The 18,915-nt window shown below is 47.0% G+C and overlaps 3 protein-coding genes and 2 non-coding genes across 5 annotated transcripts in view; 3 read left to right on the plus strand and 2 right to left on the minus strand.

Annotated features, from left to right (window-relative positions):
- Positions 1 to 38: 38 nt before the first annotated feature.
- On the plus strand, positions 39 to 3,713 carry RPS11 (ribosomal protein S11; the record flags this gene model as incomplete). The annotated part of the gene is made up of 3 exons (XM_015827912.2): positions 39 to 120; positions 1,998 to 2,127; positions 3,539 to 3,713. Coding segments are annotated over 3 exons (336 nt in total), but the record flags the coding sequence as incomplete, so codon positions are not given.
- Positions 1,817 to 1,905, plus strand: LOC114923500. The gene has a single exon (XR_003810650.1). It is a non-coding gene; the product is annotated as a small nucleolar RNA SNORD35 (small nucleolar RNA).
- Positions 2,616 to 2,710, plus strand: LOC114923501. The gene has a single exon (XR_003810651.1). It is a non-coding gene; the product is annotated as a small nucleolar RNA SNORD35 (small nucleolar RNA).
- Positions 3,714 to 7,714: 4,001 nt separating the features above from the next.
- On the minus strand, positions 7,715 to 8,677 carry LOC107298534 (putative olfactory receptor 52P1). The gene has a single exon (XM_015827911.1). The coding sequence runs from the start codon at positions 8,675 to 8,677 to the stop codon at positions 7,715 to 7,717; it is 963 nt and encodes a 320-aa protein (XP_015683397.1).
- Positions 8,678 to 13,860: 5,183 nt separating this feature from the next.
- Positions 13,861 to 18,915, minus strand: part of LOC107298536 (olfactory receptor 51G2-like) — a 5,548-nt gene continuing 493 nt past the window's right edge. Inside the window, exons 2-3 of the mRNA XM_015827914.2 lie at positions 14,999 to 15,121; positions 13,861 to 14,814 (exon numbers count right to left, since the gene is read on the minus strand). Of these exons, the coding sequence (XP_015683400.2) occupies positions 13,861 to 14,814; positions 14,999 to 15,121 (1,077 nt within the window). The remainder of the gene's footprint in view (positions 14,815 to 14,998; positions 15,122 to 18,915) is intronic.

Raw genomic sequence — 18,915 nt, forward strand, 5'->3', positions numbered from 1 at the left:
GGGGGGTCACGCTCGTCTCTCTCCGTTTCTCCCTCCCCCCCCAGGCCATCGAGGGCACCTACATCGACAAGAAGTGTCCCTTCACCGGCAACGTCTCCATCCGGGGCCGCATCCTCTCCGGTAGGCCGCCCTGCAAAGCCCCCCTCCCCCCACACCCCTCCCCCTTTCCCCCCCTTCTGTGTGTGTGTCTGGGGGGGGGATGGGCTAAATGTCTATGGAAGTCCTGTCCCAAAGTCGCTTTTCCAACTGGACTTTTCCCCCCCCCCCTTTGAAAACGTTTCGCTTCTCATCCAAGGAGCTTTCTCCGTTCTGACTGAATGGTGGGGAATGGCTACGGAAAAGACCCTCTGGGACAACCATGAGAATTTCCATAGACTTTAGCGCCCACCCCTACGTGTGTGTGTGTGCATGGGTATATATATATGTGTGTGTGTGTGTGTGTGTATATATATATACACACCACTCTTAGAAGCACGAAGCTGAAGACACCAGCCTGAAGATGACGAATGTGACTTCGTCGAAACGTCGCCAAGGTACTTTTAATTCTACGCGGGAGAAAACCCGAATAACTAAAGACCTACATATATATATACATACATACATATATATTCGTCTGCTGTGTTATTTGCAACCATACATATATATATACACACACACACACACACATATATATACACACACACATACATATATATATATATATATAATATACACACACACACACACACACGGATATATCCCTCTCCCTTTTTCCTCGTGGGGGGCGCTAAATGTCTTGAGTGTTGTTGTTTTTTGATGCGCCCTGGGGCCCAAATATGGGAGGAAGAAATCTTTTGGGCTGACAGGGTGCATCAAAAAAAACAACAACACTCAAGACATATCTCCTCCCCTGTCTCTTCCCTCCCTGATACAGCTGACAAAGTGAGAAAGAGCCTGTGGCCTAGGGGTCAACACAGCTGCCTAAGTGCAAGCAGCCCAGGTTCGAATCTCAGAAGGGTATGGCTGGCGGATGAGAGCTAATTAGCTCGAAATAGCTATCCCACTCTCCCTTTAACTTTTTGTTAGCAATCCCCCCAAAATTAGTGCATGTATAATATGTATGTGGCTGCTAATAAAAACAGGATCGCCAACATCCGATAACAGATACGGCACAAGAAGAACATACATATATATATATATGCATTACTTCATATATGTGCATTACTTCATATATGCATATGTGCATTACTTCAGAGTTAGCATCCTGAAGGTCAGCAGTCGGCTCTCTTGAGAGTCCTTGAAGCCACTTGGAGGCTTATCTGTATCTTTAGAGTCCCCTGAATTGGGGTGCAAATGAGTGCAAACCCACCAGGACAGGACTGGGCAGCCCATCTGCACCTGAAAGACAGAGGCCACCCTTTGGAATGTCCACATTCTGGGCAGAGAGGACCCCTGGTTTGAAGGAGGGGGTCCAAGAAGTCATCTATGTCAAAATTGAACAGCCTTCTCTCAAGGGTCTGTTTACAACACAGACCTTTCAGCAGTTCCACACCCATTTGCACTTAGGTTCAGGTGACCCTGAAATTACAGGTGACCCCTAGGTGGCCTCAACAGTTCAGAGTGCTGAGGACCAGGTGACTGCAAGGAATATAAATCCCTCCATTGGCCGCCAGTCATTTAGAACCGAAGAAGCTTCTTGGATGAGAAGTGAAACTTTTTTTTAAAGCTAAGAAAGTCCAGTTGTCTTTTGGAAAAAGTACCTGTGGGCTATCCTGGTGGGCCACTGGCTTGTGCTTCTACCCTGCCCCCCCTTTCCCTCCCCCCGCGAGGTCGCTGTGGCAAGGGATGCTTTTCTCACGATGGTCTGCGGAGCCCCTGAAAGTGGGTGCTGTCGACACTGCCCTTTGGCACGACTGATGCCCAGCCTGGCCTCGGGCCCTTCCTGTCTCGCCCTGAAGCCCAGGATGGGCCCCCTGAGGGGCTCCTGGCCTTCATCAGGGTTCCCTCCCTCTCCCCAGGGGTGGTCACCAAGATGAAGATGCAGCGCACCATCGTCATCCGCAGGGACTACCTGCACTACATCCGCAAGTACAACCGCTTTGAGAAGCGGCACAAGAACATGTCTGTGCACCTCTCTCCCTGCTTCAGGTGAGGAAACGGCGGGAGAGGCTCCCCGGAGGCTGGCAGTGGGGGGGCTGCTGAGTGGGTTGCCTTGGGGAGGGGGTCCTTGCAAACCTCCCCACTTTACATTGCACAAGGGCCCAGGGGAGGTCCTCCCGTGCTGGGTGGTATAATTAACATGCACCTTTTGTCCTGCATGCAGAAAGACAGAAGTGGTTACACTTTGAGATATATGTGTTAATTATAAAAAAAATAGATCATTAATCTCTCTCACAGAATAACTCTGGGCAGTATACCCCCCTCTTTCCCCCCCCCCCCCGGCCTCTTGCCATGAAAAGTGGGGCAATGGCAGCCTGTATTTTTATGGCCTAAGGCAGGAGTGTCCAACCGTGTAACTTGAAGATTTGTGGACTTCAACTCCCAGAATTCCCTAGCCAGCTGCTTGCTGGGGAATGCTGACAGTGGAAGTCTTCAGGTTGCCAAGGATGGGCTCCCCTGGCCTACAGCAAGCCCTTTGGTGATGATGTATGATCTCACGATGGTCTGCAGAGCCCTAGTATGAACCGGGCGTTGCTGAAGCTGCCAGTCTGGCATTTGCTGAACCAAAGAGCTTGCTTTGCTTTGGCTTATCATGGCCCCCAAATGACTGGCAACTTGGCAAGCCTTGGGTAAGGCACCATTGGGTTGGCCCTGCCTGTCCGCTGTGTGGTCCTGGAGTTGCACCTCCGCCTTTCAGCTCATCATTTTTTGTGCTGCTGGTGAGGCCATTGATGCTGTCAAGGATGTTCAGGGGATCCTCTCGTATCAGCAGCTCCTTCCATGTGCTGTTGGCCTGCAGAGGAGAAGGAGGCTCATGTTGCGTGATTCCTTACCAGATTCCCTTCTCGCTTCCCAAGCGCAAATAACGAGGAGCATTTGGTTGAATTCAAACCACAGAAGAGTTTTATTATTGCTACCTCTAGTACAAGAATCTAATCAACTAAGGATTAGTTGAGCTAAATTGGTGGTAGATAGCAGTTATGTTGGGAAGAGTTAGCGGTAAGAGGAAATCAGGGCCGCCAAGGAACACGGTGGCCGGGCACCATCCAAGCTGACCCTGGCCCCAGAGCACAGAAGGACTCAAGTAGTGCAAGATCGGAAGTCGTGGAGAGACCCCCTGGCCCAGAGAATCACCCAAGAGTCAGACACGGCGGAAGGGAGAACATCAAGGGTGAACAGAATTCAAGGGGGGCTGGACTTAGTTTTTTTGTGGCAATGCAATGAGTCTAAACTGATGACACCTTTAACCCCACCTTCCAGCCCAGCCTCTTCCGCACCATGGTCTGCATTTGACTTGCAGGCAGCTACTTTCAGATTGGGCAGATTCAGGCCTGCAAGCCTGGTTCCATTTCTTGTTGGCCGGTCTAAAGCTCTTTCCTCCTCTTTCCCCCCCTTCCAGGGATGTGCAGATTGGGGATATCGTGACGGTGGGAGAGTGCCGCCCCCTCAGCAAGACTGTCCGGTTCAACGTCCTCAAGGTGACCAAGGCTGCCGGCACCAAAAAACAGTTCCAGAAGTTTTAAAACCTATTTGTACTTTTCTTTGTATCAATAAAAAAGCTGGTGTGATTTGGACGCTGTCTTTTTGTTAATGGCAGGTGCATTTTTCAACATTGGGAACGGCTGGGAAATGGGCGCAAAAGCACCCCTTGGCAGGCCTATTTGACGGCCTCCCTGGGAGGAAGCAGCAGCAGTGGGTGCTGTGCATCTCCTTGTGTTTTCTGTGCAAGAGAGAGATGGAGAGGGCCTTGGGAAGAAGGACCGGAAGGCCCAAGAATAACAATACAGTGGGAAGGGACCTTGGAGAGGTCTTCTAGTCCACCCCCCTGCACAAAAAAGGACATCTTGTACTATTCCATATAAATGGCTGTCCAACCTCTTAAAAACCTCCAGCGATGGAGCACCCACAACTTCTGAAGGAGGCAACTTCCGTTCCACTGACGAATTATTCCCACTGTCAGGCACTTTCCTTAATTCCAGTTTTTTTCTTCTCCATTGTTTTTTCCCTTGCCTTCTGGTGCTTTGGAAAATAGGTTGACCCCCCTCTTCTTTGTGGCAGCCTCTCAAATACTGGAATACTGCTGTCATGTCCTCCCCTGGTCCTTCTCTAGACTAGCCATACCCAATTCACTCTCGTCTTTTTTTTTTTTTTTAACACATTTTATTGGTTTTTTTTATTCTTAAGACAAAGTACTCAGGACACACCGGGGTGTTAGGGTAATCAAACATTCAAGAATAAAAACCATATGTAAATATCTCAATACATTCAATGTCCCCTCTCTTTTTCCCTCAAATAGACTTCCTAGGTACAGAGAAGAGCAACAAAGATGATTAGGGGACTGGAGGCTAAAGCATATGAAGAATGGTTGCTGGAATTGGGTATGTCCAGTTTAATGAAGAGAAGGACGAGGGGGGACAGGATGGCAGCCTTCCAGTATCTCAGGGGCTGCCCCAAAGAAGAGGGAGTCAAGCTATTCTCCAAGGCGCCTGAAGGCCGGACAAGAAGCAACGGATGGAAACTCATCAAGGAGAGAAGCAATCCAGAACTAAGGAGAAACTTCCTGACAGTCAGAACAATTAACCAGTGGAACCACCTGCCTCCAGAAGCGGTGAATGCTCCAACACTGGAAGTTTTTAAGAAGAGACTGGACAGCCATTTGTCCGAAATGGTATAGGGTTTCCTGCCTGAGCAGGGGGTTGGACTAGATGACCTCCAAGGTCCCTTCCAACTTTATTATTATTATTATTGAACCAGAGACCTGGGTACGTTATCCTGAAGCACAAGTCGGAATTAGGGGCGCCCTGGAGGGAAAGGTGAGCTAAAGAGTGGTGAGCCTCTTAGAACAGGCAGGTGGTTCGGATATAGCAGCCAGGCACTTGTAGACATAATGCCTCATGCACCCGGTGAGCTCGGAGGCCATTGGGATGTAACTGCAGAAAGGGAGCAGGACTACAAAGACAGTACAGGAAGTCCCCAGGCACAGGGAAATCAGTGGTTAAGTGATGCAGGCATTAAGTGGAGTAAATTGCTCCCAATTTACAACATTTCGTAAAACGATACAAATTCATGAGAATACAAATTGATGAGCGCTTCAGCTGTGCTGGCTGGGGAATCCTGGGCATTGAAGTCCACAAATCTCAGGAAATTGCCAAGATTGGCCACCCCTGATCCACAGTATCTCGTACCCCTCTCAAGGGAAATGCCATAGAACGGGTGTCAAACTCACAACGTCACGTGACGTGTCGTGACATATCACAACTTTTTTGCCATTGCCGGCAATGGGGTGGGTGCAGTTTTGCTAGGATGCATCCGGCCCGTGGGCTGGCAGTTTGACACCCCTGCCATAAAATGTTTCTCATAGCCAGCTTCTGGTGTTTGTGCTATAGTGGGCAGCTTTCGAGGCAGACGTGGCTCTGGATATCTCCCTGAATTTTTAAGACCTTTGGCAGCCAAGGGTGCGAAGGCATTGGAAGCTCTGCCAGGGTTGAAGACGTTGAGGAAACAGGTAAGCCAGTGATGGTGAACCTTTTAGAGACTTGAGTGCCCAAACTGCAACCCAAAACCCACTTATGCATCGTCGAGTACTGGGTGGGTGTGGGCCATTGGGTGGGCATGGCTACGGTGGTAACTGCAGACTGGGTGGGACTTAAAAGTTCAATCAGTCAATTCCAACTTTGCAAGATCTTTTTTTTCCCCTTGAGAAGTTGAAATTGATTGAACCTTTTTTTTTTGCACATGGCGGTGGAGGCCTAGAGCAAAAAAGTTTTATAAAACCCAGCTGAAGGCCTAGGACTGGGGTGACGGCGTGTGTGCCCACAGAGAGGGCTCTGAGTGCCGCCTCTGGCACCCGTGCCATAGGTTCGCCACCACTGAGGTAACCTGTTACAAATTCCTCCATTTAGAATTGCACCCTTTCAGTGGAGATGAAAGATTTCGGGATCTGAAGCAATGATGAGGTGTCCAGGGAACACACAGCGAGTCTCTGTTAACCTTCACAAGCTTTATTATTTACAATGGCTTCAGTACCATGTGAGCAAATGTGCATAAACAGGCATACTGTCCTGTCCCAGTCCACGCACATACACAAACACACAGAGTTTCATGTGTTTATTCCATTTCCCCCGACCCCCTTTTTTTCATTCGACTGCCAGGGCAGCTTTTCAGGGATCTGTTCCCAACAAAGTCAATAGAAGCCAAGCCCAACAAAGTCAATAACTAGTTCAAGTCATGGGGAAGTCAACACGGCACAACAATGTCCATACAAGTCCAAAGCACCAGGAGGTCCGCATGGAGTCCAAAGGGGCACAACAGAGCAAAGTCCATACAAGTCCATAGGTCAAAAGTGCAAAGAAGTCAGCACGAGGTCCAAGAAGCCAAGGCACGAAGAAGTCAATGGGTTCAAGGAAATCCAGAGCACGCATAACAACGGAATTGGGAACAGTTGTTTCTCAAACCCCTCAGACTGCAGAGGCCGAGCTAAATAGCTGCCATTAGGAGTAGCGAGTAGCCTCGTCAACCTCTGTTGTGCCTTCCTCTGCTTGGTTCTGCACATCCTAGTATCCAGCAGGGGAGGCAACCCCTGCTCTTTGCCACTGACCAGCTGCAGCTGCCTCTCTTCTCTGGCCAGCTGGTCATCCACACTGACTGCAGCTGTACCTCTCCTGCCTGTGCAGCGGTCTTTTCATTCAGGCGCTCACTCGTGGATTCCCAGGATATTCCTGGCATAGCCTCGCCTTGACTGCCCAGGTCCCCCTGGTGCTCCTCAACATCCTTCTCAGATGTCCCTGGAGCCAGCTCTTCCTCATTGTCTGAGCCAGCATCCAAGGGAGCCATCACAGGTGTTCACTTGCCCTGCTACACCAGGCCCAGGGATTTCAAGGATCGGGGAAGAGAAAAACACTCTGTATGTGACAGTGTCATCCCTAGATTGAAGTCTTCCATGGCTTGTCCCCTCATTCTTTGCCAAAAGCCTCGATCAAATATTCCTTTGCACATCTTGTCAGCCTTTCATTGATCTATTTGGTTGTTGGGTCAACAGTGACTTACTGCACGGCAGTTAACGGTTAACCTTCTTATATCTGGCATTTCTCTGATCCTGGTCTGATCTTGATAGACTTTTTCTCTGTAACCTCTGTGGCAGTTCTGATTCTGGGCCCTAGTGCCCTTACCTGGTCCAAAGGTTTTCTTGGTTTGCTGTGTTGGATCTGCCTAGTTCCTTCTGAGTGAGTCTCTCACAACCTCATCACAAGCAGGATTTGAGCACAAAAGCGTCTGTCCATTCTGTACATTTGCATCTGTCCTCTTTCCCCAAAGATCTTATTTCTGGCATAAGCAATCAAGATAACTGGAAAAAATTAAATTCTAAGTCTGGTGATTATATATTTGGCACCCTTGGTAGCCAAAGCAGCTTTGCCAACTGTTACCTACATGCTTTGGTGAACCTCTAGATAAGAGCCGTAAGTCCACCCTGTAGCTGAGACACCATGGCGGCCTACAAACACTGGGTCCCCAACCCATCGCACCGTCTACCGGCAGCTAAGATGAGAAGAGGGAGAAGGAGATTTGGGGAGCAGATTCAGACAGATCTGGGTTTGACAATGACCTTGTTTGGGAGGAACACTCTAATGACCTGTTCCCGAATCTCCTTGGTTCTCACTCCATAGACAATGGGATTCAACATAGGAGGAACGAGAAGGTAAAGGTTAGCCAGCAGGATATGAACATGGGGAGCCACGTTGTGGCCAAAACGGTAGGTAAGAAAGGAGAAGAGTGCTGGGGTGTAAAATATTGTGAGGACACAGAGGTGGGAACCACAAGTGCCAAAGGCCTTGAACCTGGCCTCACTGGAGGAAAGCCGTAGCACTGCACGGACAATGAAGACGTAGGAGAGGCCAATGCACAGAAGGTCCCCTCCAATGACAAGCAAGGCCACACTTAGCCCATAAGCACTATTGAACCTGGTGTCTCCACAGGCCAACCTCACCACAGCCATGTGCTCACAATAAGTATGATGGATAACATTTGTCCGACAGAAGGAGAGTCTTTTGATGAGGAAAAAACAGGGGCACATCAACAGGGTTCCCCTGACAACAGCTGCTATCTCCATCTTAGCAACTAGGGACCCAGTGAAGAAAGAATTGTATCTGAGAGGGAAGCAGATGGCCACGTATCGATCTACAGCCATGGACAGCAGCACTGCTGACTCCATTATACACAAAGCATGGATGAAGAACATCTGGGCCAAACAGGTATTAAACTGGATCTCCCTAGCCTGGAACCAGAAGATGGAAAGCATCTTGGGCAACGTAGAGGTGGTGGCTGCTAAGTCAATAGTAGACAGCATGCAGAGGAAGTAGTACATGGGCCTGTGGAGGAGTGGTTCGGATACTATGACTAGTAAAATGATAGAGTTCCCAGCAACGATGATCACATAGCCAGTGCAGACTGCCACTGAGAACCACATGTGGTACGCCTCCAGCCCCGGGATGCCTTGCAACACAAAGGTAAAGGACCAGGAGTAGGTCACATTGCCCATCATTCAGATCATCCAAGATGCACCGATCTCTTTGGCCACCAGCTTCACTGAAGATCATAGCACCTGTCAATCAAAGAAGAAAAAGAGAGATGGGAAAGTTCTTGGAGCTGCAGGAAACCTTCTCGGTCTCTAATGACACTGTGTAGGTCTTGTTCTATGCCAGGGGTTCTCAACCTTGGCAACTTTAAGACTTGTGGACATCAATTAGCATAAACAGGGGTTCTCAACCTTGGCAACTTTAAGACTTGTGGACATCAATTTTCAGAATTCCTCAGCCAGCTTTGCTGGCTGAGGAATTCTGGGAATTGATGTCCACAAGTCTTAAAGTTGCCAAGGTTGAGAACCCCTGTTTATGCTAATCTATGGACCATGCCTGAAGCAAACGCCTCCCCAGCAGAAGCTTGGAAGAAATTCAAAAAAAGTGGGTAGCTCTGGTCTCTGGGCTGTAAGAATTCAAGAATTCAGTTTTACGAATCAACTGAAAAATTCCAATAGAAGAGAATTTATGAAACTCAGATTTGAGCTGTGGAATACTTGATGCTTTCTGAGCTTGTTTTTTTTAATTGCAGATATAAAAAACTGCCTAACCACTCAACCCACTACAGCACAGCCAGCATGAGGATGACACTGGCATATCTAAGAACAGCTTCATGGAATCACCATAGCATACAAACCAACTAAAGCCTTTTGAAATATTTTAAATAAACCAATACTTATTGAAAACCCAGTAGTCCACGAATTAAAAAGAGATCATCATTCTACAACATACAGTATAAAGAATGCAACAGTCACTATGGAGAACTGATAGGCAGAAGACTAGCAGTGCACATCCATGAATATCAAACAGTCAGAAGACACAATAAAAACTCCTTAATCTCACAGCACAAATAGAGACTCAACCACAGCTTCAACTGGGTAACTGTACGCATCCTAGACCAAGGTAAATCCAAAAACGCCAGGGAATTCCTGGAAGGTGGGCACTCAGACAAATCAACCATCCATGGACACATAGAGATAAACCACATTTACACACCATTCAAAAGAGACAGTAAAAATACTAAGAAGCAAAGCAAAAGACACAGCCTCTCTAGCAACCATCACTCAGAGAACAATCAATCAAGCAGAAAACAATAATCAAGGAACTATGAAGGATGAAACCACAGTATAAGCAACATTGGCAGAGCAATATACACAAGCAGCAAACTCCAACCTCATGAGTATGGAGGATGTTACCTAGTTGGATAATGAGATATTTGCAAGCAAGCTCAGAGAACACCAAGCACGTCCCATAGATTAAAAATGTTGGCTAGGGATCTTGGAACTGGACCACCCACCCTAGCAAACAACCATCCATGATGCAGCAATTCCATGATGTGTGAATTGCTGCATCTGAAGCCTATTGAGCTTGAAAAACTCACCAGGTGGAAACAGCCTTGTCGATTGGGGGTGTCATACATCCTCCAGGGCACCCTTTGTGTAGCACAAGTGTTACACCTTCTGTGAGAATGGAATCTTTATAGGCTTGAAGAGCCCAAGTGGGATCCTTGCCTGGAATTCAAGTTCATCCCTTCGCTGCTGTTCAGGTTCTTTGGTTTTGAAGCCTGCCCCTCTTGGAGACGCTCCGGGGTGCTTTGGGGGTTCCCAGAAGGAATGGCAGACCATCTCAATACATCCCTCTGGAGACAAGGGTGGGGGAGGTGGTGATCTCTCCCTGCAGGATTGCTGGCCCCAAAGACAGCCAAGCTACTGCTGGAGCCTCTGCAGACTGGCATATTCCATGGGCAGGAGGAGCCGTTGGGCACGTGGGTGGACCATCTCAGGCACCAGGTTGATTCAGCATTGATTTTAGAACGTAACATGGGGTGATGGTGGTGGTTTGCTTGTCCCAGCCAAGGCCATATTTTTCCCCCCACCATTATCTTTACATGTAACTTCAGTGGAGCCAGAGGAAGAGAAACAGTATTTGCCAGGGGGGGGGGTTTGCAACATCTCCAGGGACCAACACGAGACTTATATACCGCTTCAGTGCTTTTACAGCCCTCTCTGACTGGTTTACAGAGTCAGTCTGCTGCCCCCCAACAATCTGTGTCCTCATTTTACAGACTTAGGAAGGACAGAAGGCTGAGTCAACCTTGAGCCGGTCAGGATCGAACTGCTGGCAGTTGGCAGTCAGCAGAATTGGCCTGTAGTGCTGCATTCTCACCACTGCGCCATCACGGCTCAATAAAATAATATGTAAAATATAATAATAATTTATTTTTTAAAAAAACACTCAAATCTAAGAGAGAACAGCAGTTGTTAATAACAATGGAGCCACCTCAGCAATGAAGCCAATATTCTCAGGGGCTGCCCCAAGGAAGAGGGAGTCAAGCTCTTCTCCAAAGCCCCTGAAGAAGGCAGGACGAGAAGCAACGGATGGAAACTAATCAAGGAGAGAAGCAACCTGGAACTAAGGAGAAACTTCCTGACAGTGAGAACAATTAACCAGTGGAACCACCTGCCTCCAGAAGTGGTGAATGCTCCAACACTGGAAGCTTTTAAGAAGAGACTGGACAGCCATTTGTCCGAAATGGTATAGGGTTACCTGCCTGAGCAGGGGGTTGGACTAGATGCCCCCTCCAAGGTCCCTTCCAACTTTATTGTTGTTGTTGTTGTTGTTGTTGTTGTTATTATTATTATTATTATTATTATTATTATTATTATTATTATTATTATTATTATTAAACTATTGCAAATAAAAAATGAAACTAAGAACAGGGACCTTTCCTCCATAATATTATGAAGCCTACCTTACTGTTACTCTTCAACCGAGAACTCCTTTTTCGGGGATGGGGGGGGGAATACCACAGAGGGATGTGAAGCTTTGAGCAAATTGGGTACCAGAGCAGCTCTGAAGGGCCAGTTTGCATAAGACACACAAGTGAATGTCATTGGCTTCCTGCAAACTATAGATAGATAGATAGATAAGATCAGGGATCTCCAAACTTGGCAACTTTAAGACTTGTGGACTTCAACTCCCAGAATCCCTCAGCCAGCATGGTCTTACCCCTGGTATACATGACTACAAGAAGCTGGGTCTTTGTGCTGTAGTGTACCAGGGTGGTGGTAGAAAGAGAGACAGTTACCTTGTGTAGTTGCCATTTCGCTTTTGTACACAAGAAAATTTGTGCCATGTGCACCAAATCCCCTTGCCCCTTTGACACGCAAGGCATAGGTGAGAAAATTTGATTACTGGCCCTGATTTTTCTGGGTGAGGGGAGCAGCAAACTTCACAAAACGAGAAATCAGAGCCTGACAGCCTAGAGTTTGCTTAATGTGAAGGTGAAATTCTTTTCATTGTCCAGTTGCACAACCCCAGCTCAACAAAGAACAAATGCATTTTTTTTTTTTTGCATTTAGTGGCCAGAATGCTCAACAGCAAAGCTTTATTTTCTGAAATACACATGCATAGAACATTGTATAATCTTATATTATAATTCAGGAACTCTAATGTCAAGAAGATTATATTCAGTTCAGAGAAATTTGATTGCAACTTTAGTACATTGCAGTCTTTTCCAAATTGACGTCCTCCCCATAGGGAAATTGATGGTGCATTTATGGAAATAATTCAAGCAACAAAAGAATAATCTGTGCATCCAAAGCATGGCAGCACATCTGGAGAATGACACAGTGGTTGACATAGCTATCATCCATCTACATTTCAATACTAAAGAGAGGAAGGTTAACAGAATATGCATATTATCATTCAATATCTTTAATTTCACACACTAACAAAATAATGCTTAGGATCATCCAATGCAGATTAGAGCCTGGCATGAGAAAAGAGATAATAATAATAAAATTGGAAGGGACCTTGGAGGTCATCGAGTCCAACCCCCTGCTCAGGAAGGAAACCCTATACCATTTCAGACAAATGGTTGTCCAGTCTCTTCCTAAAAACTTCCAGTGTTGGAGCATTCACAGCTTCTGGAGGCAGGTGGTTCCACTGGTTAATTGTCCTCACTGTCAGGAAGTTTCTCCTTAGTTCCAGGTTGCTTCTCTCCTTGATGAGTTTCCACCCATTGCTTCTTGTCCTGCCTTCAGGGGCTTTGGAGAATAGCTTGACTCCCTCTTCTTTGGGGCAGCCCCTGAGATACTGGAACACCGCTATCATGTCCCCCCTCATCCTTCTCTTCGTTAAACTAGACATACCCAATTCCAGCAACCGTTCCTCATATGTTTTAGCCTCCAGTCCCCTGATCATCTTTGTTGCTCTTCTCTGCACTCTTTCTAGAGTCTCAGCATCTTTTTTACATCCTGGTGACCAAAACTGGATGCCGTATTCCAAGTGTGGTCTTCCCAAGGCATTGTAAAGTGGTATTAATACTTCACGTGATCTTGATTCTATCCCTCTGTTAATGCAGCACAGCACTGTGTTGGCCTTTTTGGCTGCAGTTTTAGAAAAGGCTAAAAAACATGAAATATGACTGCAGAGGCAGGTAGGTTAACTGAGAAAGGAAAAATTATCAAAAAGAAATTAATATGCTACATTTAGAATAACAGAATATCAGAGTTGGAAGGGACCTTGGAGATCTCCTAGTCCAACCCCCTGTTCAAGCAGGAGACCCTATACCATTTCAGACAAATGATTATTCAACTTAAAAACCTCCAGTGATGGAGCACCCACAACTTCTGAAGACAAGTCATTCCACTGATTAATTGTTTTCACTGTCAGGAAATTCCTCCTTAGTTCCAGGTTGCTTCTCTCCTTGATTGGTTTCCATCCGTTGCTTCTTGTCTTGCCTTCAGGCGCTTTGGTGAATAAGTTGACCCCCTCTTCTCTGTGGCAGCCCCTCAAATATTAGAACATTGCTATCATGTCTCCCGTGGCAGTATTCCAACATTTGAGGGGATGCCACAAAGAAGAGGGGGTAAAAAGGCCCCTGATTTTGTTGAACATCTCAAGCTGTGGAAGATACTTAAAAATGGGGGTCCTAGAATATCTCACTGTCCTTGTGCAAAACCTATTCAAAGATCAGAAGTGTCAGGGTGATGGCACTAACCTCCCTAGAAGGTTGGTGAGACAAGGTCCTTCTAGTTATTGCCTGGCCATCTAACATTGAAAGGATTTCCTTGCAGGAGACCAACAAAAGGAGTGTGACATTGTCTTTCTGTGCAGAGATTAAGTCCTCCCGCCTTCCCTTTGGTTACATCTTCCAGAGGTTCCTGAGCATCTGGAGGAGACGGCCAGAGATCTCCTTGGTTTTCATGCTATAAATTATGGGATTCATAAATGGTGGGAACAGGATGTAGACGTTGCCCATGAGGGCATAGACAAAGGGAGGCGCATGCTGCCCAAAGCGGTGTATAATGGACAGTCCAAGCGCGGGAACACAGAAGGCCAGGACAGCGCAGAGGTGGGAGACACAGGTGCTCAGGGCCTTGAGAGGGCTGTGGCCGCTGGAGGCCATGCCCAGGGCTGCCTTCAGGATTAGGCTGTAGGAAAGGAGAATGAAGAGGAGGTCAGAGCCCATGCTGAGGAAGATCAGGATCAGGACATAGAAGTTGTTGAAAGTGGTGTCACTGCAAGCCCGGCGAATCAGGTCCTGGTGCAGACAGTAGGAGTGGGACAATGTGGGATCTGGGCAGTAGGGGAACTTTGCCAGGAAATAAAAGGCGGGCAGTAAGGCAAGGGTGCTCCTCACAAAGAGGGCAAGTCCGATTTGTAGGACTCTGGCGGTGGTCAGCAGCTCGGAGTATCTCAGAGGGTACCTGATAGCCACGAAGCGGTCCATCGCCATGGCAAAGAGCACCGCTGACTCCATGAGGGAAAAGGAGTGGAGGAAGTAGGCTTGAGCGATGCAGGCTTGACCGCCAATCTGCCGTAGGCGGAACCAGAGGACACCCAGCACGGTGGGCATCGTGATGACACAGAGGCCCAAGTCGGTGGCAGCCAGCATGGCCAGGAACTGATACATGGGCCGATGCAAGCTCGGCTCAACCCAGATGATGTAGAGGATGGAGCAGTTGCCCAGCACGGCAACCAAGTAGACACAGAAGATGGTGATGCCGATCCAGCCGTAAGCCGTCTCCAGTCCAGGAAAGCCTCCCAGGGCAAACGCTGCCATGCTGCCATTGGTGAGGGTAACGGACGCCATGGCGAGTCAGAGCGAGCGCCTGCCGGTGCCCTTCACTGATCTCCTGATGCCCTCATCTATGCCCCAGAAGGTGCAGGCTTTGCCTTCCCTCACCCACTTGTCTCACATCTGCAGGAAATGCCCCGTGTCCACCCTTCAGGATGGAATGACGCCGGCCTCTCCGCAAAAGGCTGAAGGATCACACAACCTTCTCGAGATTGTCCTCCACAGAAGAACCGAGCGAGCTCTTCAGCCTGGCGCTCTCGAATATCATGCTGATGATCTCTCCCGACTCCTCCTTGGGCCAGGAGATGGACCCAGAAGCATCTTCCTGATTTTTAACAGGTGGGAAGCTGTCTATTTCAGCGCATCAAGGCAAGGCTTCTTCAAGAGAGCCTTGTCTCTGCTCCAAGCCAGGCAATCAAGAGATGCTTTGCGAGAGACAAATCCAGCTTTTCCCCTCTTCTTCTTTGGACGGGATTCGTTCCTAGCCTTGGTCGTAGCCTGGGTTGCTAAAAGTCCTTATAAAGGGAGAGGGGGGTTGAGGTGAGGCACCTGGGATTCTTCAGCCAAGAGTAGGGGGGAATCCATGGAGACGGACGTTGCTGTGTCTTGGCGCTCTGCCTTACAACAACTCCCAGCCCTGAGCCTCAGCTGAGGTGGTCTCCCAGGTGAAGGAGTCCCCAGGAAACAGGGCTGCAGTCCCAAAATGGGAGCCTTCTAAGCATACAGCGGACGGGGGTTGTTATGTCTTCAGTTCTTCAGGCATTGAACGAAGCAGAGTGTTGAAACACAAACAAGTTATTAACTCAAAACAGAAGCAGCCCTAAAGGCTCCTGCACAGCTATTTATACAGTTAGCCTCTGGGTGGCAACCAATAGGTTTAAAGTAACACTTTCCCGCCCCAAACCTCATTCTCGGCTTGGAGACAGCCAGTCTGGCTTTCAGTAACAGCAACTGTTAAACAATACAGCAATGTAGGTCAGACATTAAGCAAGTGATTTAAAACAGTTGTGGCCAATACATTACAGGAGTATCATCCAGGCTATCTACTTGTATGTGCACACTTTCAGAGCAAGCAGCTAAATTTCATTTTTAACGTGTGCCGTTGTGCCCACAGTAAAAAATGACAATGAAGGTTATCTAATAATATCTACTGTTGGCCTCATTAAGCTGTTGCTGGAGCATCTCCCTCCCTCAATCCCGCCCTTCCTTGGTCATGTATACTTTTGGGGTGTCTGTTATAACTTTGAACAATTGTTAAGTGGTCTTAAAGGCGGGAGAAGCCCTGCCATTTTCCTGTGCATTTCCTGCCCTTGTGGGGTGACCTTCCCCCAGGGGGTCACTCTGTGCCCATCTTATGGACTGTCCATCAACAATTAAAATGTGGTTGTTGTCCTTGCCTTGGAATAGGAAGGGTGGGGTGGGGTTGAGTCCCTGTGCTTTAGTGTGTTTGGGGGGGGGAGGAATGCAATATGAAGTTGGTCGTCTGGTCATCTGTATTATTCTTTTATTTATAATGTTTTCTTTCCTGGTAAGCCCCACAGTTGAGCGGTTCTGAAATTGCCATTCATAAATTAGAGGCAGCACATTGATTGTGTGTGTGTGTGTGTGTGTGTGTGTGTGTGTGTGTGGCAAACATGGGAAATTAACCCCTTCTCCTTCTCTTCCAGAGGGGGGAGATAGACTCATCTCACATATGATAAAAACAATCAAACCTTTTTAAAAAAAATACAAGGGAAGATATAAGCATTCCTTTTAAATTTTAAATAGTTACATGTGTGGAATAGAATAGAATAGAATAGAATAGAGAAGAGAAGAGAAGAGAGCTGGAAGGGACCTTGGAGGTCTTCTAGTCCAGCCCCCTGCTCAAGCAGGAGAACCTATAACATCTCAGACAGGTGATTGTCTAGTCTCTTCTTAAAAATCTCCAGTGATGGAGCGCCCACGATTTCTGGAGGCAAGCTGTTCCACTGGTTGATTGTCCTCACTGTCAGGAAGCTTCTCCTTAATTCCAGGTTGCTTCTCTCTTTGATAAGTTTCCAACCCTTGTTTCATGTCCTGCCTTCTTGTGCGTTGGAGAATAACGTGACCCCCTCTTAATAATAATAATAATAATAATAATAATAATAATAATAATAATAATAATAATAATAATAATAATAATAATAATAAAGTTGGAAGGGACCTTAGAAATCATCTAGTCCAATCCCCTGCTCAGGCAGGAAACCCTATACTTCTTTGTGGCAGCCCCTCAGATACTGGAACTCTGCTATCATGTCACCCCTGTTTCTTCTTTTCTTTAGACTAGCCAAACCCAAGTCCTGCAGCCGTTCTTCATTTGTTTTAATTTCCAGGCTTTTGATCATCTGAGTTGCTCTTCTCTGAACTTTTTCCAAACTCTCAACATCTTTTTTTGTCTACAGACCTTTGTTGTTGTGTTGGCTCGGCTCTCTTGTGTGTTGGAGCCCACTGACTTAAAAAACCTATGACCACATGGTGGCAACAGTGGGATATCCACAAAAGAGGTGGGCTGTCCAACACAAAGTGGCAATCACATAAGTTACATGAATCACTCAATGAAAAAGAAACAAGCTTTGGGTGAACAACATTTAAAACAAACTATTTATTTATTATCGTGGTTTTTAGTATCACCTGTTCACCGCCCTGAGTCCCGCAAGGGAGATAGGGCGGTATATAAATTTAATAATAATAATAATAATAACATGCTGTAATAGGGAATCTTGGCCAACGGGCTACCACAGACCTCATACCAGGGGTGGGAAATTAATTTCCTAAGGGGCTACATGAGAAACTGGGACTGTTGTGGGGACCACTGCCCCTTCTCTCTAGCATGGGCTGGACAGGATCAGCTGAAGGGCTGGGCTATGATCTGTGGGCTGGACAAGGACAGCTAAAGGGCCACGATGACCCATGGGCAGCAGGTCTGGCCCACATTGAACAAACATGGAAAAGGTGGAGGGGACACATTCTGCCTTAGAAGAGACTATTTTAATAGGGACAGGAATCTGATTTTGGGTTATTTGACAATTTGACTAATTAACACTCCCATGAAGCCAGTTCCATATACCAGTAATACAGAGATGTTAAAGCAACATGTCAGAGCATGCACAGTCTTATTGCGCTGAGGTAACCCAGGAGTAAATACAGGAAACAGTGGTTTGTAATTAAATGGTGGTTTATATTACAATATCTACAACTATACACTAGAAACAAAATACATACACGTGGTGATTCAGCAAACTCCAATACGCAGCAGTTACAGCAGTCAAACAGACAAGAGAGAAAGACTCCAGCAAGGCCTTCCCTTTTATACTCAAGCTCTTAAAGGGATACAGACTCCTGCTGAGTCATTCCTAACATTGCATCATTCATCTCACATTATACAGGCCGGTTAGCTTCTAAATTATTACCTTGACACAACAGCAAGAAGAAAGGCTTCAGTTAATTAAGAGTAAGAGCAGCAAACTTGGAGGGGGACAGAAAGGAACTTCCATAAGATCCTCTTAGGGATCTAATACCTCGCACAGAATTGTAAATCTCTAGGAGTGATCTGAAAAGGTTAACAGCGTAAATGACAGTGGCCAGAGTACAGGCCTCCTTCCACCAATCAAGGTTTGTCCTATACTGTGACTCAGTAATTGCCGAGATTTGTTTTGTTCCCTGCCACGGTTAGATGAAAATGAGGGAGCATCTATTGTCCTCAAAGGGAGAACGAGAAAGAAACCAAAACAGAACTTTTTCCTAAGGACACAGGACACTAAGCAGACAAGTTCTCATGAATGACCAGCATCCACCAAAGACCGCAATCAACTGGGTACCACTTGATGGTCAGAGAAAAAGGAAGGCCACAGAAAAACTGGTGCCAAACATTTCAGGATCCCCAACCGATCGCACCGTCTACAGGCAGCTAAGATGAGAAGAGGGAGAAGGAGATTTGGGGAGCAGATTCAGACAGATCTGGGTTTGACAATGACCTTGTTTGGGAGGAACACTCTAATGACCTGTTCCCGAATCTCCTTGGTTCTCACTCCATAGACAATGGGATTCAACATAGGAGGAACGAGAAGGTAAAGGTTAGCCAGCAGGATATGAACATGGGGA

Source organism: Protobothrops mucrosquamatus, unplaced genomic scaffold (genome assembly GCF_001527695.2).
Source record: "Protobothrops mucrosquamatus isolate PMUCROS unplaced genomic scaffold, P.Mucros_1.0 scaffold4062, whole genome shotgun sequence".
NCBI lineage: Eukaryota > Metazoa > Chordata > Lepidosauria > Squamata > Viperidae > Protobothrops > Protobothrops mucrosquamatus.

Excerpts from the sequence above, each read along its gene's own strand:
- LOC107298534 (XM_015827911.1), bottom strand. The coding sequence starts at position 8,677 with ATGATGGGCAATGTGACCTACTCCTGGTCCTTTACCTTTGTGTTGCAA.